The following is a 23783-nucleotide window of genomic DNA, read 5'->3' on the forward strand; positions in this document are numbered from 1 at the left end:
TACCAGGGAGGCAACTTCAAAATCATCTTCAGAACTTTGAAGTGCTTTTTTCCTGGTAGTGCAACAACTAGACCATATTAGCATAGCATAAAGCATGGCTGGTCTAAAAACTTGTGTTTTGGTGTTAATAAAACGCGTAACTAACTTTTTACTTATCTTTATTAACAACCATAATATTCACATTATAAACTACCGCGTTGACTGCGCACTCGTGAATGAATGGAAAATGAAACAATGACAAAGAGAGTGCACCAAGAGGTGTGAATGTGTAGGTAGATATTTGTGTACCGAAAGAGGGGGATAACAAATACTACAACATCCTCCCTACTCTGAGAAAAGATGTTTATATTTACTTAAGGCAAAAATCTTTAAATTTCTCCGGTAGTCGTTTCTCACGTTGTTTTTTTTTTTTCCTTTGGTTTGTTTTTTCCGTCGATCTTGTTTTCCGTGCTGAGAACCAATGCTACCGACGTGCCAGGAAGGCAGCTCCCACACCTGGACCCTACCTATTGACCCATCAACTCATGAACCGGGGACCAACGGCTTTACTTCCCATCCGAAGGAAGGCGTGATCAGAGATGTTATGCCTCAGAACATCCCGGCGGCGCCGACTGGGATTGAACCCAGGCCTGCTGGGGTGAGAGGTAATCACGCTTACCACTACACCACCGGCGCCGTTATTTCTCACGTTGTGGACGATTCATTCTTGTTGTACATTTCTCAGTTGAGACGTCCGTGTTTCCATCAGTCATTGATGTTGACGCACTTTGCTGAGCCCTATGCTGTTGCAACATGGACATCGCAGCATGCGATGTTTTTCCAGTGGTTTGTGGCATTGTTTGACAAGTCTGTGCTTTCTTTTCGGTTCCACTGGTTGAAGTTGAAAATTCTGTCGGTTGACTCGAAATATTGGATGGCGATAAACGGTCGTGCTGCGTAGCGGGTTCCTTACGCGGCTTCAAATGGACAAGACTTCTACGATACTCGGCTCCGTCCACGTTGACCATGTAGGATCTTTCGTTCAATCGATCAGAAACAGTTCCAGGAGTCCAAAGCTTCGAAGTCTCTGGATGGAGTTGAACGTAAACCGGTGATCCAGTTTGTAGTTCAGGTAACGATCTTGATTTCTTGTCATAGTGATACTTATTTCGCTTACGATTTTCTTCGATTGCAGATGGGACATTCTCCACTACCTTTGGTTGCAAGTTTGTTGCACTTATCGGTACACCACATCGTGTTGAACGGGAAAACAAACGAGCTGCTGGACTGGATCCAATCTTGTTGGGAATATTGCGCCAATGCAACAGAGCGTACCAAAAATCTGATCCGCTTTCTTCAGCCTTCTTCATCAACCTTTTAGCTATCTTCACGGCAGCCTCCGACTTCCCATTGGCTTGCTGATGATGAGGTGCAGACGTGACGTGATCAAAACTCCATTCGCCGGCAAACTTCACAATCTTTTGATTCACGAAGTTTGTACCATTGTCCGTCACTACTAGTTGTGGAATTCCGTGACGCGCGAAGTTTTCCTTACATGCAGCTACCACAGATTCTGGCGTCAGATCCTTTAACAAGTTGATCTCGTAAAAATCCGCGTAATGGTCCACTGTTTAAAAAAAACTAAAACTAAAAAATTCCGTTTTAGACCATGGTAATCAGCAAAAAACACATCCATCGAAACCATCTGGAAAGGGTACACTGGAATCTTATGGCTTTGCATTGGCGGATTCGGTTGAGATGCAGCAAATTTAGCACAAATTGCAGATTCCTTGACGACATCCTTGATCTGCGAACTCATTCCTGGCCAGAACAAATTCGCTCTTGCTAACTTCAGTGTAGCCTCCACACCATTGTGACTGATATGACAGCAATCCACAAGCTTTCTCCGGAGAACATACGGTATTAGTAAGCGGTCGTTCCTAAAGATCAAACCTCGGATCAAACCGTCCTGGGTAGACAGTTCGTTGCGGCAATTGTAGTAAATCTTGACGTTATCTGGCACACGATAAACTGAACTAGCCCGAATAGAAATTGTAATGTAGAAAACATCAGCAGACATCTTCAATACATTAAATTTTAACGTATATTGCTGTACCCTTAATGTATTCAGACTTCAGTGTGACGTCCAAGTACATAAAAATACATTAGCCTCTAACGTTACATCAGAATCAAACGTCTTGACGATGTAAAATTTGACATCAGAATACATCCAATAACAACAGAACCTAACGTTACATTAGAATCAAACTTCATCACGATGTAATTTGTTGCACGCATAAAACATCAGAATACATCCAATGACAACAGAACCTAACGTTACATAAGAATCAAACTTCATCACGATGTAATTTGTTGCACGAATAAAACATCAGAATACATCCAATGACAACAGAACCTAACGTTACATTAGAATCAAACTTCATAACGATGTAATTTGTTGCACGCATAAAACATCAGAATACATCCAATGACAACAGAACCTAACGTTACATAAGAATCAAACATCATCACGATGTAATTTGTTGCACGAATAAAACATCAGAATACATCCAATGACAACAGAACCTAACGTTACATTAGAATCAAACTTCATCACGATGTAATTTGTTGCACGCATAAAACATTAGAATACATCCTATGACACAACAATAAAAAGTGGCTTGCAGTGCAGTGATGCCTCCTATGCATAGTTTTGTGACATTATCAATTGCAAATAAAATTGAACTCTTTAGAAGAGTGGAAACGCTAATAAAAGTGCACTTAGACGTTGTATCGTCTTGACGCCTTCAGCGCACTTATTCTTCATTCACCAAGGAATAAGTGCGATGAAGACACAACAACAATTTAACGTAAAACCGCACTTTTATTAGTGTTTCCGCATTCATAATCTCATAAATGTGCCCAAATCGCAATCCTCGACGCAATCATATAAAATAGCACATTGCGATTACAAGGTAGAGCTTACCACCATTAACTCTTGCACGACTGACATAGCCTCAAATCACTGAAAGAAATTTTGGCATGTCCTGTGGGCAATGTTTATTTGTAAGTAAAACAAATGCCCTGGTGACGTTGCAGTGCAAGAGTTAATTAGTGTTTTAATTGATTATTATCGTTTCAATTGAAAACCGATTTTACTTTTGTTCTGTACGTTAAACATAACGTTGGCCATAGTGTGCTGTATACCGCATCCGTGTACAAATACAGCACACTATGTCCGACGTTATGTTTAACGTATATACAGAACGTTTTCAACGAGGTTTTCATTTGAAACGATAATATTAATTCCAAGGCAAACGAAGAAAATCATCTGGCCACCCTGCATGCATCTGGTTATAGTCCATTCCTCGGTCCATTCTATGCGCTCGAGTATTGATGGTCCGAATGTGAGGATAACAATAACAAACCAGCATATCTGGCTGAAGCGAAAGTGAGGACAACAAACTTCGCACTTGAAAATGGGATTGCGCAAGTGTGCGTGTTTTGAACGACAGAAAGGTCAATGTCGTTCTCATTTTGAAGTAAAGCTCTATATATCGCTGCTGCATTAGCGTATACCAAAATTATTCAGGATGTAGGTGTCAGATGGACGTTCCATTACAAACCACTGATGTTGACCTGTCAATGACTCGCGTTATTTGGCGTTTATTAACTGAATCGCAAAAAGAAAACTAGAGTCCCTGAGGCCCTCGCCCCATGCAAAGTTTGTTTTGTCCTGAGTCAGCACTACATGGCGAATGAGAATGACCCAAATTTGAGTTTAGTTCACTCATAAATCGCAAAAATTACAGGAACTCAGTTTTGAGTTAATTTCCCTCTGTTTTTTCCAGGATTTCCAGGTTTTTCCAGGAAAATTTGACCGAATATTAGAAAAGTAAAGATTGGATTCTGTGGATTTTCGTCAATCCTAATTTTCCGTAAGATTTTTGAGGTTTTCCACAGGAAAACATGAGGCAAATTTACTCATCGCTGCGTTCCTGCACTTTTTCCGATTTTGAGTACACTGTATTCAAATTTGGGTTGATCACATTGGCCGTGTACAGTTTTTTTTCGCGGTGTTAAAAGATCGATTTCGATCGAATTAGTCCGGGAAAGTGCCGTTGTGTCCGTCGCGAGTTTTGGTGGCGATTCGGTGTCCGACGTTGCGGTTAATCAGCAAGTTTTCCGCTTGCTGGCTGCTGGTCTCACCCTAGGAAAAGGAAGGTTGTTTTTCAGGTATGTGGGCTGTATTTGAGGTGAATTAATGTAATGTAATTATGTTTTTTTTTAGGAAAGTGCACCAGTCCGGAGCCACATACCGGTAGCGAGTCCGAAGCTGGATCCCGGCGGGGAGTTCGAAGTTCTCTTTGCAGGTTAGTGAGTGTGTTTACTGTTTATTTGTTTTGATTGACGAATAAATAAATACTAAAAGCTACGGATCCCGATGACGGGTTCCGTAGGTGGAAACCGAATACGGATCTTGATGGGGAAACTGAATACGGGTCTTGATAGGGAAACCGAATACGGGTCTTGATGGGGATTCCGTAGACGGATCCCGATGGGGAAACCGAATACGGATTCCGATTGGGATACCGTAGACGGATCCCGATGGGGAAACCGAATACGTATCCCGATGGGGAAACCGAATACGGGTCTTGATAGGGAAACCGAATACGGGTCTTGATGGGGATTCCGTAGACGGATCCCGATGGGGAAACCGAATACGGATTCCGATTGGGATACCGTAGACGGATCCCGATGGGGAAACCGAATACGTATCCCGATGGGGAAACCGAATACGGGTCTTGATAGGGAAACCGAATACGGGTCTTGATGGGGATTCCGTAGACGGATCCCGATGGGGAAACCGAATACGGATCCCGATGGGGAAACCGAATACGGGTCTTGATGGGGATTCCGTAGACGGATCCCGATGGGAAAACCGAATACGGGTCCCGATGGGGAAACCGCATACGGGTCTTGATGGGGATTCCTGTACACTGATAAAATTTCAAAGATTGTTTCTATATGTCCTACTTTTGCAATACAAATTATATCTATGTGTCGGACACATACTGAATATGTGCACACATAAAAGCCATGTGTAACCACGCATACTATTCATTTGACTCATAAATTTCATGTGTGCTTCTGGGTGAATTCTGTTTATGTGTGGTTACATGTAAATCATGTGGAATTTTACATGGGAATTCTTCAATAAAAATGTGTGGAATTCTATTATTCTTCTTTCCTTTATTTAACGTCGGTCTCTGTTCCGCAATCTAGTGCCAATCACCAACGGACATCGATTGCCATCCATTGACGGCAATCGAATGTGCAGGAAGGCAGCTTCCACACCTGCGTAGGAAGATCGCACCCATTCAACATACACGGACAGAAAATTGTTTGCATTGAACCAAAAAAAAACTTTATTTGTATTTACACAAACAATTCCGGTTGAAATTATATTGCATTTTATTGTTTCGATAATATTTATTCAAATAAATTCAAAATAAGATTCTTTTTGTTTTCATAAGCCACTCTTCCACTGCAACTATTGTAAAAATAACAATATTCTTTTATCAAGCCAACAATAGTTAATTTTAATTTAACATTTATTTGTTGTGTCAATTCCCCGGGCCATGAATGCAAAAATAACTACCAACCATTCCCTCGTGAAAACCCGGACAAAAATGTAAACAATAACAAAAAAAATCTCGTTTGATTCAGCTCTAGAGGTAAGTAAGTATTCTGCTGTTGCAAAAAATAAGCAGTTTTTCTTTTTTTCCTTGATTTTTTCCGTCGATCTTATTTTCAGTACTGAGTACCAATGCTCCCAACGCCAGGAAGGCCGCTCCCACACCTGGACCCTACCTATCGACCCATTAGCTCATGAACCGGAGAGATTTTATGCCTCAGAAAGTTTTTTTTTTTTAATTTAATTGTAATTCTGTTGGTAACAAATAGAAAACAAAACATAAAAATAATCGCAAATTATTAAAAACTGAATCAATAAACATATTTTTATTTCTACTGCGTATATTTTTAGGCTTAATAAAATAAATATGATTGAATCAACAAGAAATCTCTTTTAAAAACAAACATATTTTTTGTTGACCCAGCTGCCAAATTTGACAGCTTACGTCAAAACCATAAAAGCTCTTGTAAATTCAAAAAGATTTTCTTTTTGATTTAACAATCCATGGGTTTTTAAAAACAAAGATACTGGATTGTTGAAATAATAATGATTTCATTTTGCAGCCAAAACAAAATGAAATTCTTATTAAATTTACGTCAAATATTATTACGTTTAAAATATTTTTTTCTGCGTGTACATGGGCCGGGACCAACGGCTTTACTTCCCTTCCGAAGGAAGACGTGACCAGAGATTTTTATGCCTCAGAAAAATCCCACCGACCTCGGCTGGGATTGAACCCAGACCCATTGGGGTATTAGAAAGCAGTCACTCTTACCACTACACCACGGGCGCCGGCATGGAATGCTATTAGTGTAGTGCCATTAATTTTCGTTTCGTGTGGAAAACATGGAATTGGGTTGTATAGTTTCGAAAAACAAACAAATTTTTGTACATCATCTGAACGAGCTTCGTTTTCTGAGCTCAAATATATTTTTATCGTTCCCAGACATTCATCTCGATTTGTATACCAAGATTTAAATTGTCGATAAATTGTATTAGATGACATTAATATCCATTAAATGAGAGTTCGCTCTATGGCGAGGGCCGCTAAAATGGTGATATTTGCAAATGTAATCGCACTGATTTATCATAGTTCATGCACAGAGAACAGACGTTGAAGCTCGGTCAAAAACTTGTGTAAAATAAGTGGGAACGTCGCCGTTACGTGGTGTTAGCATCTCCTGATTTTCTCTATAAATTTTCCAATTTCGACCAATTTGGCGCTAGTATCTATAAATTTTCTGTTGAAAATAGCCACTTGGCGCTACTAGCACTTACTGTCTAGTGTAATTTGTGCAACGCATGCGCCATCATGTTTTCAAAGAGGTTTTTTTAAGTGGGGAAGTCGCTGTTAGTGGCGCTTAAGTCGAATAGGAATCTTTACACAAGTTTTTAGAGAAATTTTGTTCGAGCCTCCATGTCTGTTCTCTGTGGTTCATGTGAACCAAAATTTATGAAATTTTGGATTTAGGTTCCATTTTTAAACCATTTTTTCAGCCTATCAATATTGGATTCAGAGAGTAAGCGGCGGTAAGCTCCAACTCGGATTAACTTTTAATACCGCCCCTGTTTGGATGATCTGAGAATTGTTTGTATAGCGAATAACTCTGATGTCGACATCAAAGCAGCCGGACATTCTTGATCGTTATTTAATCCGAGGATAATACCGATTGGAGCTTAGCCATAAGTGATTTAATGAATACGCTGATTGCGACTCTCTGAAAATTAAATCCACAGGTTTTATACGTCAAACTCATCCTTTGCAACGTCCTCTTGTAACTTAAAAATACAAAATGTCATCATAACGTATAATGACTTCATAATTCCGAAAAAAAAAAACATGTTTCCGGGTGGAATAAGTTTCATCAAGCCTTATGATGGTACCCAAGATTGGCCACAAGCAGTGGCGTTTCCTTAACCTCAATCTACCTGTGCACCAGCTCTCAAAACAAACAATTATCGAAATATTGTTTGCAATGGATGGATATCGAGTAACCTAGAAGATTAAGTGTATTTTTCAACCGATTCGAGTATGAATAAGGCATTAAATCTGGTTTTGTATAACAAAGTTGCGCCAACTAACTCGGTCCCTGGCTGCTTATCTCCAATTTCTCGAGCGTCCCACACTTCCTACATCTTGCTCCACTTGGTCTAACCACCTAGCACGCTGTGCTTCTCTGCGTCTTGTACCGGCCGGATTTGAGGAAAAACACCATTTTTGCGGTATTGTTGTCCGGCATTCTTACAACGTGTCCCGCCCATTGTACCCTTCCACCTTTAGCGACTTTCTTGATATTGGGTTCGCCATAAAGTTACGCCAGTTCGTGGTTCATTCTTCTCCTCTACACACCATTTTCATATACCCTGCCAAAGATGGTCCTAAGCACGCATCGTTCGAAAACTCCCAGTGCTCCTCAAGCATTGTCCATTGTCATATTTTTCATGCACAATAATTTTGTTTATTATATATTTGCAGTTCGTCAATAAGGTAGAAGACTGGCAGCCCAAAACTTTCCGCATTTTTGGATCATCTGTAGAACAGGCAGAGATCTGGAGGCGCAGCGATCACATTGTCATGATTGTTTGGTAGTTCACTCAAAAATGCTATAACAATCGCCAAGCTCGCTGTAATGTCACCAAGTGCCTCGTCACCCACGAATAGGCGCCTATGTCAGTGGTCTAACAACTCTTAGCGCGCTAATGGCATAGTTCCCCTGCCGCATAGAGAGTTGCCACAATGATATTAGGTTAGCTAAGGTCAGTTAACTGACTGGTGGGAAACGGGAGCTTAAGCAATGGCTATTCTTTATGCATTTAAGAGATAGTCTACCAGAATGGATGACTTTTTTTTGTACAATTTTATGTTTTCTGATGGTTTTGGTTGCAAAACATGAGTTTTAACTTTTCCAATGCTTTCAATTGTACAAAGCATTAGAGCTAGAAACATGATCTTGTAAACACTACACACCTTAACTGGTAGTTTGCTAAAAAAAAATGCTGCAACAATCGTCAAGCTCGCTGTAATGTCACCAAGTGCCTCGTCACCTACAAATTGGCGCCTATGTCAGTGGTCTAATAACTCTTAGCGCGCTAATGGCATAGTTCCCCTGCCGCATAGAGAGTTGCCGCAATGATATTAGGTTAGCTAAGGTCAGTTAACTGACTGGTGGGAAACGGGAGCTTCAGCATTGACAGTTATGTACGCATTTTTATTATGTTATCTAACAACAATGGTGTGTAGTGTTTACACAATCATGTTTCTAATTCTAATGTGTTGTAAATATAATTGAAAGCATTTGAAAAGTAAGATTCTAGTGTTTTGTATATCTAAAAACATTAGTAAACATCTACATTTGAAAACATTCAAACAACGTTTACTTTAAACGTTTTGTACATCTGAAAACATCAGAGAACAACAAACACGAAGTACAATTAAAAACATCCGAACAACGTTTAGTTCTAACGTTGTGTACATCCGAAAACATCAAAAAAAAAGTTTGGTTCCAGCATCGGGAGGCATCTACGTTAGAAAACATCAGAATACATTTACATATAAAAACATTCGAACAACGTTTAGTTCTAACGTTTTTTACATCCGAAAACAACCGAAAAACGTTTGATTCTAACATCAGGAAACCTCTACATTAGAAAACATCAGAAAACGTTTACATATAAAAACATCCGAAAAACGTTTAGTTCTAACGTTTTTTACATCTGAAAACATCCAAAAACGTTTGTTTCTAACATCAGGAAACATCTACATTAGAAAACATCAGAAAACGTTTACATTTAAAAACAACCGAACAACGTTTAGTTCTAACGTTTTGTACATCCGAAAACATCCTTAAAACGTTTGGTTCTAATGTCAATAGATTGAAATTTTTGACGTCAGACCGACATTAGAATGGCAAAATTTTGTTCCAAAATTTCTGATGTATACACCATGTTACGTTGCTTAAATACAACTAAATCATAATGTTTTCTAATGTTTGACATCAGGCATACATTTGATTTCGATGCTGATGTAGACATCAGAATCAAACGTTGGGCTAATGTAAATTTCTATTCGGGAGGCCAACCCTGGTGAATGTACTTGACGATGATCTGCATTGAATGATCCTTTCCAGTTTATCCATTATCTCAGTGAGCCTTGTGTCCGAAATGCTGAGAAAGTTACTAAGTTTCACCTCTGATATTTCATCAAACACGCTGAATATATTAAGTTTTTCAAATTTTTCCACAGCATTTTCGTTTACCAATGGAGATCGAGACAAAGCATCTGCCACAACGTTTTCCTTACCCGTAACAAACTCGATTGTCAAGTTGTAACGTTGAAGATTCAGCAACATATGTTGAAGACGTCGTGGCGCTGATAAGAGTGATTTTTTGAATATACTGATTAACGGTTTGTGGTCCGTTTTCACTGTAACCTTCGGATTACCAACAACCAACTGATCGAAGCGAACACAAGCAAACACAATAGCGAGTAGCTCCTTCTCAATTTGAGCGTAGTTCTTCTCAGTGCTCGTCAACGTTCGTGACGCATATCCAATCACTCCGTTGTGCTGGAAAACTGCAACACCCAAACCATAGCAACTAGCATCGCACTCTATCACTAACGGTTGGGTCACGTTCAGCGTCTTGATGTCCGATACCAAGGATTTCACTACTTTAAACTCATTTTATTCAGTTGCTGTCCACTGCCACATAGCTGACTCGGAGATTATTTTGCGCAGATTCGTCAGGTTAACACTGAGGTTCGGAATGTAACGGCTCAGGTAGTTGACCATTCCAACAAAACGATGGACCTCCTTTCTGTTGCATGGTGTCGCAAAGTTCTTGATAGACGATATCTTCGCATCATCGGGTCGCAAACCGTGATCTGTCAGCATATGACCATAAAATTTTACGGAAGTTTGACAGAGGTTCATCTTTGATCGATTCAACTTTACGTTGTTTTCTTGTAGACGAATAACGAGCTGTTGCAAGCATTTGTTGTGATTGATTAGCGCTTCTTCCATTGTATCACCTACACCGTAGATGAGCAAATCGTCAGCTAAGCATTCAACGCCTTTTAGTCCCTGAATGACTTCCTGCAGCTTAAGTTGAAAAATCTCTGGAGCTGGAGAAATTTCAAACGGCAGACGAGTCCATCGGAACCTACCGAATGGTGTCCAGAAAGTAGTCATCTTGCTGCTCGGTATGTCCAGAACGACGTGCCAAAAACCCTTTTTGGTATCCACCGTGGGAAACACCTTAGCTTTTCCTAATTCTGGAAGGATTTCATCCAGCGTGGTGAACTGAAGATATGGGCGTTTCAAAGCTTTGTTCAGATGGACAGGATCTAAGCAAAAACGAATCCCTGAACCAAGTCCACCTCGTTGCACGATGACCAAATTACTGACCCAGTTGGTATTATGCTTCTCTTTCACAATGATTCCGTCCCTCTCCAGTGCTTCCAATTCTTGCTTGAGCTTACCTCGCATTGGTATAGGAACCCTCCGGGGTGGTTGAATCGATGATTGAACACTGTTGTCTATCTCCAGCGCTACTGTGCCTGGAAACTTGCCGTAACCAGCGAACAGGTCCGGATGCTCTTCCATGATCTTCAGGGCTTCAACTCTATGTACGTTCAGGCACTTATCTGATGACATTGATGTTCTTGGACACAGATCCGATTCACCAAAGCTGACTGTCTCACAAAATTTCACTAAGCCAAGCTCACGGGAAGCTCTGGCCGAAAGCAAAGGTCGATGGTCGACGTCCACAACCTGCAGAACCTGACGATACTTCCGTCCTGATCGTCGGCATTGCACCTTTACTTGACCCAGCACATTGATGGGGTTTCCACCAAAGCTTTGTAAGCGGAATGATGGCGGTTGTAGCAACAAAATATACGAAACTAACGATTTTAAATTGGCTCACCACTTTAGTAGCCTATTGGTCCCAAGCAAACGATTAACGTACCCTATTCTAGTTGAAATTCTATTACTACACTATGTTTGTTTTGATTCGCTATGAAAGTTTGACAGATATCATCAGGGGTGTGTGGATTCATGCAGAACATGCAGGGGTGAGTGAAATAGCTTGGGACTGCTTGGGACCGTTGTTCTGGTACTGAGTGAGCCAAAAATAATAATGATTTTCTTGGGGACCCAGTGGTCTTAGAGTTACCTCTATGGTTGTAGTGCTGAATTTAGATTACCAGTTAGCTCAATCAGGCTGGCGTACCCGATTACACTGGTGTTTGCACCGGTATCAACATCACAGAGTACTGGCTGACACTTTTTTTTTTTTCCAAATTTCAGTTCCAGTTCTGCGACAACGTTGCCTCCATTGTCGGAGTAATCAAAAATTTTCCCGATTTCGTAATGCTCCTCACTTTCTTCCGATGTAGTATCCGTTCCTGAAGACGATTCCTCTTGTGAAGTACTCTCTTCCTTCATCTCCTTGATCGGCGATTCGGTTTCCGGTTCTTTGATTTCTCTCTAGCTCGACACACCTTTTCGAAGTGATTTTTTTCCTTTGCAACGATGACATCTCTTGCCGAGTGCAGGGCACACACATTTAACAAACTCGTGGCCACAAACGAAGTGACAGACGGAGCGGCTCGAAAACTTTGGTGACTAACCTGCTATTTCAATTTTTCAGTGTACCACATGGCAACACCACTACTACTGGATTGTACCACATGGCAACACTACTACTGGATTGTATTAGCATTTTCACCAAATGTATTAGAATGTTTTGGTTCTATCTCTTTCACTCTACTCAAAACTGAAATGCATAAAAAAATGACAAAATGATACACTCTTTGCACACTGTCCAATAATCATTGTACACAAAATCAACTTTGTTCAAATCAAAACAAAAAAACTAACCCATCTGGTGGATGATGGCACAAGCTTCCAAGAAAATTCTATTACAGTGAACCACATTATTTTAATGGATTTCTTCGTCAGTTAGTCGTCTGTCACTTCGTTTGTGCTCGTGGCTGTCCCCGCAGAACTTGCAGCGTTGTGCTTTCAATGGCTTCGAACGATTCTTCATTTTCTTTACTTTGTTGACTTCCGTTCCGGGTCCCAGAACACCTAGCTCCTGCGAGCGCCTGGCTGTTATCTCCTCCGCACGACACAAATCGACAGCCTTCATCAAAGTGATATCAGCAATCGTTAACATCTTGGTTCTCAGATGCTGCCACTTGTTCGACGTTACCACCTTGTACGTAATCAGGTCCGTCTCCAACGGTCCTAGCTTGGCCAACTTAGCCATGACCTTGAGTCGTGTAACAAAATCGTCGATGGCCTCACGACTTGCTTGCGTTGCCGAGAAAAAATCCAACCGATCAACGATCACGTTGCGCTTTGAGACCACTTTCTCTTTGATAGCAAGCAGAGCTGCTTGAGAATTTGCCTTCTCCTCCATGGTGAGTTCAAAATTGAAATATTTCTTCCTCGCTGGTTCACCTACCACAGTCAACAAGAAACTGACTTTTTGAGCATCCTCCTCTTGAGGCCAACGGTCCATTCCGATGGCTTTAGAGTAATCGTTCCAGCTCTTTTCAAAGAACTCGAAATTTTCTTCCATATCCCCCACCAAGGCCAATGGTGAGGGTTGCGGCACCTGCACACTGGCAGCGCACGGTTGCTGCACTTGCTGCTGCTGACACTGCTGCGGTTGCAAAGCACCTGACGATGTATGCACTTCCTGCAACATCTGACGCATCACGTTGGTCTGATGCTCCAGGAACATCTTGAACTGGCTGGCATCCATTTTGATGAGGACTACCACCAATTTTCACTTATAAAGCAAAATGGCCGCTAAAACCAAGCGACTCACCAAAACGATTGCTTTTCAACGAAATGTTTGATTTTTTTCCGCGATTTAACTTCACCGTCACAGAAAAACCGATTTGAAGCTCGCGATAGCTTCTGACACCATGTTTTGGTGTTAATAAAACGCGTAACTAACTTTTTACTTATCTTTATTAACAACCATAATACCCGCATAAATCACAACCATACGATTACCACATTGAAAATGGTTTATCTTCCTCTGAAAACCATAATGAGAAAGGTTCAGTCAACTTTAATCAAACCATACCTAGATAAAGTTTTGACCATATGGATTAAGGTTTTCGAAGACCCAACCATACGAACAATGGGTGGTTAAGAACGTTCACCATACGGAATCTCGCTTGTTCCCATACCTTTTTAGCAGAACAACTATAGCCTTACCACATCAGAAAAGGTTCTAGTTGGATATGTGAAACTATTTCCATTAACTTTCGAAAAAGGTAGTACGGTAGTACGGTTTAGAACCAACCATTGTTGTTAACTTCCTGATATACTATGAAATGGTATAAATTACCATACTTATTGACGTTATAATAAATACTGTCGTAGCTTATCCGGAATACAGCCATCATGAGTTGTTCTTTAATTTTATTGTGATTTACAAGATTTCTTTTTGTGGATACCTCCCTTGCCCTTGGTAACATGTTTATTGATCTTAATATTAAATGAATAAATAAATGAATTTGCCCTGCAAAACAAACTCCATTCCATTTCTGGAAAATAAAAAGGCCCCGGCAAAACGAACCTGCTTGGATTTCCTTCTTGGATGATGTGAGCCGCCAGCATCGAAATCTCCTTCACATGTAAACGGCTGCTAGCCCTGAATATTTGTGTAGAAATTGCATGCGCTTTTAAGAAATATTTTATACTTTAAGCTAATATTACCAAAGATGATTTACCGAGGGTTTTAAAAATAAAATAAGGAACAAAACAACACAATGAACTTACGAGCACAGTTTCAATCAAAAGCGTTTTCTTCTGTTTGTACCAATTGTAAAAACATAAAGCAACCATAATCGAAACACGTAAGCGTTGTACAAGTTGTTTACAACTTTTATTCGTAATGTTTTGCAACAGTTCAGTATAGTTGATCAACCGTAGCAAAATTTAGCTGGAACATACCAGAAACTGTAACAGTTGAAAGTAGTGTTTCTTTAATGTTTATTACATTCCATAAACCATAACAAAACTATTTTGTGTAAAGTTAACATAGCTAGTAAGGTATCAGTGAAGTTTGAACTGTTCTAGAAATGGTATTTTTCTATGCGGGTATTCACATTATAAACTACCGCGTTGACTGCGCACTCGTGAATGAATGGAAAATGAAACAATGACAAAGAGAGTGCACCAAGAGGTGTGAATGTGTAGGTAGATATTTGTGCACCGAAAGAGGGGAATAACAAATACTACAACAACTTGTTTAAATATTAGAAGATTATTCGTCAGGCATACTTTGGAGCGTTTGGAACTCGGGTCTAATTTCGAAACATTATTTTCAAAAGTTGTCCTCCTCAGGGCAGAGAATCTGTACGTTCGAGGGACCAAAACCGTACCCAGCAGCCTACCTCCGAATGCTGACCTCTGCTGACCTTCAGTTTTTACAAAACACTACACTTAACACATTAAATTCACTTTATTAACAGTTTACTACATTAAAACATTTATTATTAAGCAAAATTTATTCTTAAATAAAAACAATTTAAAATTGGGTTTGCGCGAGGGCCTTGCCCCTTTCGACCGTATCCGACGGTGATCGAGTGGTGACTGATCTCTGCTTCGTTAGAAGAGATCACATATTGTTGACGATTCGTTCCTCTCAAGGCTCTCAGCATCCCGACGATAATCCTCGATCCGTGAACTCCGACAGTAACCCACGGTTTGGACAGTAGTAATAAAGTTGTGCTGGCTGCGTACGTGGTTAACCTAATTGGTAAGGTATAATCGTAGACATCATCGCCCACCCTGAAGTAACTGGTGACTTCTGAAAAGAAAAAAAGAAAGATCCCTTTCGACGCACTGGATGGGTACCACTGGTAGAACTAATCGCTTGCGGCATCATTCGTCGGACTTCAGTCTTCTTGTGTTGGTAGTAAGCAAAGTTTGACAAGAGGTCTTGTCAGAAATCCTGTTGCTGTCTTCAGTGTCGCTACACGTGATATACCGTCCGGTCCTGGATGAAGCTGATGAATTCTACCTAATTTCCATTTCATCGGTGGTAAATTTGGATCTACGATGACAACGAGCCTGCCGACGTCCAACTGTATTGCTGGTTTCCAGTTCTTCATTCGCCCCTGCAGCTGTGAGAGATACTCGGTTCGCCATCGCCGCCAAAAATCCTGTAACTGCCGCTGTACCATCTGCCATCGGTTCAGCCTATTCAATTTAATGCTGGTATAATCTGGTTCTGGCAGCGCCTGTAGAGATCCACCAGTTAAAAAATGAGCCGGTGTCAGAGGCTCGAGATCTGTAGGTTCATCAGATAAAGGAGTCAATGGCCTTGAATTTAGGCAAGCTTCGATTTGTGCTAGAAGAGTTGTGAAATCTTCGTATGACGCAGGATTTCCTCCCAGTACCCGTAGAAGATGAAATTTTGCTGAGCGAACTGCGGCTTCCCACAGCCCGCCAAAGTGCGGGGCAGCTGGAGGGTTAAAGTGCCAGTGTATTTCTTGATTAGTGCACTCTTTCGTAACTGCTTCCTGATGTCCATTATCCTTCAACAGCTGAAACAGTTCCTTCATTTGATTTTTGGCTCCGACAAAATTGGTCCCATTGTCAGAGTATATGTCGGTGCATCTTCCTCGTCGTGCTATGAACCGTTTCAATGCTTGCAGAAAACGATCAGTACTCATATCCGTGACCAGTTCCATATGAACTGCCTTAGTGCACATACACACGAAAACAGCAACGTATGCCTTTATTGCAGCTCGTCGTCGACCATCACGGATATAGACCGGTCCAAAATAGTCAACGCCGGTTTTGGAAAACGGTCTGGCGACCGTCACTCTCGCTGTTGGTAGTTCACCCATTTGCTGCTGAAGAATAGAAGGCTTTGCTCTGAAGCAGCGTTGGCATTTGTGAACCACCTTCTTTGCAGTACTCCTTCCTCCTAGTGGCCAAAATCGTAATCGAACCGTGCTGAGAAGTAACTGTGGTCCCGCATGCAATAATTTTTCGTGATAATGCTTCATGATCATTTCAGACAACAAGTGTTTTGCTGGTAGAATCATCGGGTGTTTAGTTTCATACGTTTCTTTTGACTGACCCAATCTTCCACCAACGCGTAAAACTTCTTCCTTTGCCATTACAGGTTTAAGCCAGCGTAAAACGGATCCATTTTGTACGGAGCTAGTTTTGGACAGCGCTGCACTTTCCTTGGAGAATGTTTCTTGCTGTACACATCGTACAATCACCATCTCTGCTTGCTTCAGTTCCGTGCTGGTTAAGAACCCATGGCCTTCCGATCTGGTGTGACGTAATAGTGCCATTAATCGTAGCCAATACGCTGTACTCCGGAGCATCTTGGTGTACGAAGAGAATTTAGAGATGAACGAAACGCTGAACGGTGGTTCTACCGTGCCTATGTTGACTACAGTGCTACATCGTTTTTCAGGAACATCCTCCAGATGAACATCTTGTTGATGTGGCCATCCCGTCTGCTCGTCCTTAAGCCAATTAGGGCCCTCCCACCACAAACTGCATTCCTGGATTATTTTTGGTTGAACCCCTCGCGATATTAGATCCGCTGGGTTGCTGATACCTGGTACGTGTCGCCATGTATGATTTTCCGTGATTCGTTGTATTTTTGCGACTCGATTCGCCACAAATGTGGTCCATGCGTTCGGAGTCGCACTGATCCATCGCAGTACGCATGTTGAGTCTGTCCAGAAGAATGTGTGACATGGACCCTTGATTGCTTCCGATGCTTTTTCGAATAGCTGTGCTGCTAGTAAAGCACCACACAGCTCCAGTCGTGGTAACGATTGTACCTTCAAGGGAGCCACCTTAGATTTGGCCGTGAATAGTTGAACCGACAACTTGCCTTGCTCGTCCACACTTCGAATGTACAAACAGGTACCGTACGCCTTCTCCGAGGCATCTGAGAAACAATGTATCTCAATTGATTTTGCCTTTGATACGATCACGCAGCGAGGTACTCGAAGCTCGTTCAAGCATACCAGTTGCTCATGAAAGTTTCGCCACTCCTCCCCCACCGTGTTTGGTAATGGTGCATCCCAATCCAATCGTTCTCCTCGTTCATTTCGCAAACTCCATAAATGCTGCATGATGATTTTCGCGAGTGTTATAGTTGCCCCCAAAAGTCCAAGAGGGTCAAAGAGCATCGCTATGGCAGACAAAACCTTCCGTTTGGTAAGAATTTCGTCTGGCTGGAAGGTTGGTATTTGAAATTGGTATTTGAAGCAGTCGGTTGTTGGTAACCAAGTTAACCCCAAGGTTTTTACTGATTGATCCTGTTCCCAATTAACTTCCTCCGTGGTCGGAAGCGCTAGATTGTCTCGCGGTATCCCATACAAAGCTGCTGAGCAATTAGACGCCCATTTCCTAAGCTTGAACCCACCACTTGCCATCATGGCGTTTAATTGTTTTTGTAGTTCCACTGCTGTTTCAATGTCATCTGCACCTGAGATAACATCATCCATGTAGATATCCTCATCTACAGCCTGTACTGCAAGGGGGTACCTTTCCCGCTCGTCTACAGCTAGTTGCTTGATCGTACGAGTTGCCAAAAAGGGTGCCGGTTTCGTTCCATACGTCACCGTCGTAAGCTCATACGTTTCAACTTCTTCGTCTGTCTCGAACCGCCATAAAGTACTTTGCAGTGGAATATCCGTTGGGTTCATATTAATCTGCTGATACATTTTTTCCGCATCCGCTACCAGCATCACCTGACGGGTACGACTGCGGAGAACTATTGTACGGAGATCTTGCTGGATGACTGGCCCGACCAGTAGTGTATTGTTGAGGGAGATCCCACTCGACGTTTTGCACGAGGCGTCGAAGACAACCCTCACCTTTGTAGTTGTGCTGGCCTCCTTCACAACTGGATGATGTGGTAAGTAGCACCGCTTACTCCCGTTCAGAGCATCATCCTCCACCTTCCGCATGTGACCTAGTTTCAAATATTCCGTCATGCAGGCCTTGTACTGTTTCGATAGGTTCTCGTCCCTTGAGAGCCTGCGTTCCAGTCCTTGCAGACGTCTAAACGCAATGTCCTTAGATTCCCCGAGTTGTGATAGAATATCCTCATCCTTGGGAAGTGTCACAATGTAACGACCGCCTGCTTCCCTTTGAACTGTGCGTGCATACTGCTCCTCGCAGCGTGCTTCCTCTGGAGAGTAGTTGTTGGAAAATCCCACTTCCTCGCAGGTCCAAAAACGTTCCATGAGTTTTTCCAGATTGTCTGAAAATGCCATATTACAGACTGCCCTAGTTGATGATGGAGTTTCAGTAACTTCTCCTGACACAACCCATCCAAATACCGTCTCCGTTAGCATGGGAAGACCGTGACCCAATGACATTTCATGTCCTGTCTTGAAGAAGCTGAAGAAGGATTGTATTCCCAAGACCAGATCTACTGTGCTTGCCTTGAAGAAACTAGGATCAGCCAATTCTATTCCTTCTGGAAATTCCCATCCTTTAGTATGCACCGATGTTGTAGGTAGATTGACGGTCACCTTTGGTAACACCAGAAAGCTCAGGGACCGACAAAATAGTGAAACTCGTGACTTAATTGCCACTTGCAGCCGCTGTGTTGCCCTTGTCGCGACGTGGCCAATACCCAACACCGACACGTCGACCTTCTCTCTGCTACGAATGTTCAAGCGCTGACTCAATGTCTCCGATATGAAATTGCATTCTGAACCGGAGTCAAGCAATGCACGAGCTGGATACCGAGATCCCGTATCGTCTTCAACGAGAACTAATGCTGTGGCAAGAAGAATGCTTGAAGTCCGCCCATGAGCCATGTTAGATGATGCAGTGCTAGAGGATGCCGTATTCGCCTCTTGCTGATTGGTTGCTGCCGACGACCTGTTGTTATTGCCAGAACCTCCCTTATTTCCATTTGGGGCAGCTTGAAGTTTTGAGTCTGATTCACCCTTAAAACAGACTAGAGTGTGATGATGAGCCTTACATTTCCGGCAAGTGTACTTTGAAGAACATTCCCTTGCCTGGTGTCCTCTCTTAAGGCAATTCCGACAAAGAGCATGTGTACGAATCAGAGACTCTCGACTGGAAACCGTCATTTGAAGAAAGGATGGACAAAGATGCAGCAAATGGTTCTCCGTGCATGCAGGGCATTTCAATGAAGTTGACTGCACAGCGTTGTTGGTGACACGAACCCACTGTTTCCTTTTTATTACCGCTGGTACCGACTCTTGACGACTATCCGAAGATCTTATGGGTAGCGATTCTAAAATACGAATCCGACGTTGAATAAAGTCAATGAGTTCCGGCAAAGTGTCTTGTTCTTTCGTTGAAGAGAACTCTTCCCATCCACGCCGTGTACTGGGGTCCAACCGTGCACTGAGAACTTCTATCAGCAAAAGATCCTTATAATCAGCCGGCTGAACTACTTGATCCAATGTTTGAATGGATCGCTCAAACCCTTCCAAAAGCCTTTGCAGGTCGATCACAGATTCCTTCCCAAGGTTTGGCAGTTTGAAAAGCGCCTGAACCTGCCTTTTCTTTAGCAACTTGCTGTTATTATATCGCTTTTGAAGGGTTTCCCATGCTATCGAATAGTTGCCTCGAGTGATTTTCAATGAATCTACTAACGCCTTCGCTTCACCTCCGAGACAACCCTTAAGGTAATGGAATTTTTCTACTTCTGATAAATCTGCCTTCCGGTGAATCAATGAAGTATAAAGATCCCGAAAGCTCAGCCACTCGTCTATGTTGCCGTCGAAATTTTGTAGTTTAATTTGCGGCAGACGAACATGGTCCATCCCTCCATGCGACGTTGCAGCTGATTCGTCGAGAGCTGACGTATTTGTAAATTCCTTGGCCTTGTCAAGCAAAAATGACTTGACGTCATAGTAGCGGTTTTCAAAATCCGAACGTTCCTTTGAAAATACATCGCTTTCACTGTATTCCTCGTGAGTTTCGATTTCATAGAGAGAATCACTAATTTTCTCCCATAGATCATCTAAACGTTCAAGACGCACGTGAATTTGGCTAGCAGTGGTACCCTCCGGAAAGTTCTCAACGAATTTGTAGATATTGTTGACGGAAGTTTGTTGCCCCTTTAATTTAGTGTAAAGAGACTTCAGTGGTGGACCTTCCTTGGATCTTGAAGGCATGTTGACGGATTTTAAAAGAGCAGCGTCTGAACGAATTTATGGACGATGCAACCCGGTACAGCCTGACAATCCAACAAATCCAAAATCGAAAGAAAAGAGAGGTGTAGTATCCAAATGGCCCACTTCGGCCAAACATATACTATGTAGTCTCACCTTTGAAACTAATAGCTGCGCTGGATGACCGAAGGATTCTAGTAGCAACCTCCAATTTTCTTAAAGCTCGTTCAATGTGCAAGCCAATGTACGATTAGCTTTCATCCACACATATAGGTTAACTTATCACCGATTCAGGAGTGTCGAAAGAGAAAATGGCGGATGTAGTATCAATAATCCAACTACGGCCGGACATATACCGTTTAGCTTTACCTGGGCAAAGAACGAAGGCGCCAACCCAGTACGATCTGAACCCCAATGAAACCGTAGGTTCTCTTATGCGACGATCGTTGGCGAGACAATGAAGCGATAGAATTCCATAATGAATGAGCAAATTTCGTTCCGACTGCACCAGCTATTCCACGATGACTGGACAATAGTATTCAACCAGTACGTGAGGGAAATAAAGCACTAATGTAGTATCCAACAAAACTTGCTTCGGTAGACATATACTATGCCTCACCTGGACAATCAATGATGATGCAGGGCAATCCAACCGAGGTGAAGTTCAGCGAAGAAGATCGTCGAAAGTAGTTGAGAGATTTAATCTCGAACCTCGCAAATCAGGGATTCGTCCGCAAGAAAGTAGTGATCCAATGTTCGCCGAAAAGGTACAATTTATTGTTGGAGTACAGTTCACAAATCCAGCAACGGCTGGACATATATTTGTGTTAAAATTTACCTGCCAGAAATTATGGCTCAGCGACGTCCTCCGTAGCGTTATCTCAGTCACCGTCACCACTCGATATCTGCGAAATCTTTGATTCGGAATATCGCCCACCGTATCCATTCACGGCAGTCTACAATCCACAGATGTGGTCACCATATGACGACTCGCTTTTGGCAATGGTTGAGCCAGCCTAGTAGATGTCGAGCGAATCTCAGTTCCGAGAGTAAGAGTGAAGAAACGAAATTTGGTGTAAGAAAGTTGCAGGTCGATGCTTCGGCTGCACATATACTCGTTCTTACTAACCTGGTAGGAAAGTAGAACAATCTCCTGATTATTCTACGGGTGTCACTGCTTGTAGTGAAGGCACCAATTAGAGATGATGACCACAGCGTGTATGTCCAAGCTGTTCTTTTCGGTGTGAACTCCGTTGAACCCAAGCCAATCGAAAAACAATGATGGCACTGTTGGATAGTGGCGATGGCTGGTAGCGATGGCTGATTACACTGGGTTCCCTTTGTTGGGTTGCTGGCAATTGTGTTCTCCGGCACAATGAAGACAACGCCGAATTAATGCCGTCGCGATGGTGAATAGCCTATTGTAGCATCCTTTGGGCCTCGAAATCCGAAATTTTCCGGAATGTATCCGGCTCGAAGGACCAACTATGTACGTTCGAGGGACCAAAACCGTACCCAGCAGCCTACCTCCGAATGCTGACCTCTGCTGACCTTCAGTTTTTACAAAACACTACACTTAACACATTAAATTCACTTTATTAACAGTTTACTACATTAAAACATTTATTATTAAGCAAAATTTATTCTTAAATAAAAACAATTTAAAATTGGGTTTGCGCGAGGGCCTTGCCCCTTTCGACCGTATCCGACGGTGATCGAGTGGTGACTGATCTCTGCTTCGTTAGAAGAGATCACATATTGTTGACGATTCGTTCCTCTCAAGGCTCTCAGCATCCCGACGATAATCCTCGATCCGTGAACTCCGACAGTAACCCACGGTTTGGACAGTAGTAATAAAGTTGTGCTGGCTGCGTACGTGGTTAACCTAATTGGTAAGGTATAATCGTAGACAGAATCGCTTTTTAATTTGTTTTTTGCAATTCCCGCCAGATAACTTTCATGACAGGATAGCGTGTTACCTGCTACGGACATTTTTCAGACGGACCAAGAGCTGAAGATCGTCGTCTATTATGATTGAATCGAATTTAATCTCGCATTTTGGTACTGAGGCAGCTCTTGCTTCAACTATAGAAGTAGTCAGAGATTCAAGGGTATATTTAATATCATCTTTGGTTTGCAAAGGAATGTTTGGATCAACGTTATATTCCATAAATGTTCGATATTGTTTCCAGCAGCTCTATGGTAATTGAAAGTAGAGCTGTTGGGATTAGAAATTATTTCTTGGGATATTTCAAAAGTTACTGGAAGGTGATCATAACCGAAGTCAGCATGGGTAACCAATTGGCTACAAAGTTGACATGAATCAGTTTAGACTAAATCAATAGTTGAGGGATTTCTTGATGAAGAAAACCATGTTGGGCTGTTTGGATATTGAATAGTGTAATAACCTCGGTAATAACATAGAGACCACTGGGTCCCGAAGAAAATCATTATTATTTTTGGCTCACTCAGTACCAGAACAACGGTCCCAAGCAGTCCCAAGCTATTTCACTCACCCCTGCATGTTCTGCATGAATCCACACACCCCTGATGTTATCTGTCAAACTTTCATAGCGAATCAAAACAAACATAGTGTAGTAATAGAATTTCAACTAGAATAGGGTACGTTAATCGTTTGCTTGGGACCAATAGGCTACTAAAGTGGTGAGCCAATTTAAAATCGTTAGTTTCGTATTGATTGTTGGTAATAACCTGCAAAACTATCATCAAACAGCAAAACTAACGATTTTAAATTGGCTCACTACTTGACTAGCCTATTGGTCCCAAGCAAACGATTAACGTACCCCATTCTAGTCAAAATTCTAGTACTACGCAATGTTTGTTTTGATTCGCTATGAAAGTTTGACAGATAAAATGAGGGGTTATTCGATTTTCCTATGTTTCGAGGGGTGAATCGATTAGCTTGGGACCGAA

At 41.9% G+C, this 23783-nt stretch overlaps 1 protein-coding gene and 1 long non-coding RNA gene across 2 annotated transcripts; one reads left to right on the forward strand and one right to left on the reverse strand.

Annotated features, from left to right (window-relative positions):
• Positions 1-856: 856 nt before the first annotated feature.
• On the forward strand, positions 857-1900 carry LOC135710654 (uncharacterized). Its single transcript, XR_010518437.1, has 3 exons — positions 857-1111; positions 1175-1574; positions 1646-1900. It is a non-coding gene; the product is annotated as an uncharacterized LOC135710654 (long non-coding RNA).
• A 15072-nt stretch (positions 1901-16972) lies between these two features.
• LOC135710652 (uncharacterized) lies at positions 16973-18965 on the reverse strand. Its single transcript, XM_065233289.1, has 3 exons — positions 18173-18965; positions 17042-17629; positions 16973-16995 (listed from the first exon to the last, which is right to left on the reverse strand). Exons 1-3 carry the CDS (start codon positions 18963-18965, stop codon positions 16973-16975), a joined length of 1404 nt encoding a protein of 467 aa, XP_065089361.1.
• Positions 18966-23783: the final 4818 nt, after the last annotated feature.

This window comes from Ochlerotatus camptorhynchus, unplaced genomic scaffold, assembly GCF_037179485.1.
Source record: "Ochlerotatus camptorhynchus isolate MF236.1 unplaced genomic scaffold, CSIRO-AGI_Acam_v1.1 ptg000396l, whole genome shotgun sequence".
Lineage (NCBI taxonomy): Eukaryota > Metazoa > Arthropoda > Insecta > Diptera > Culicidae > Ochlerotatus > Ochlerotatus camptorhynchus.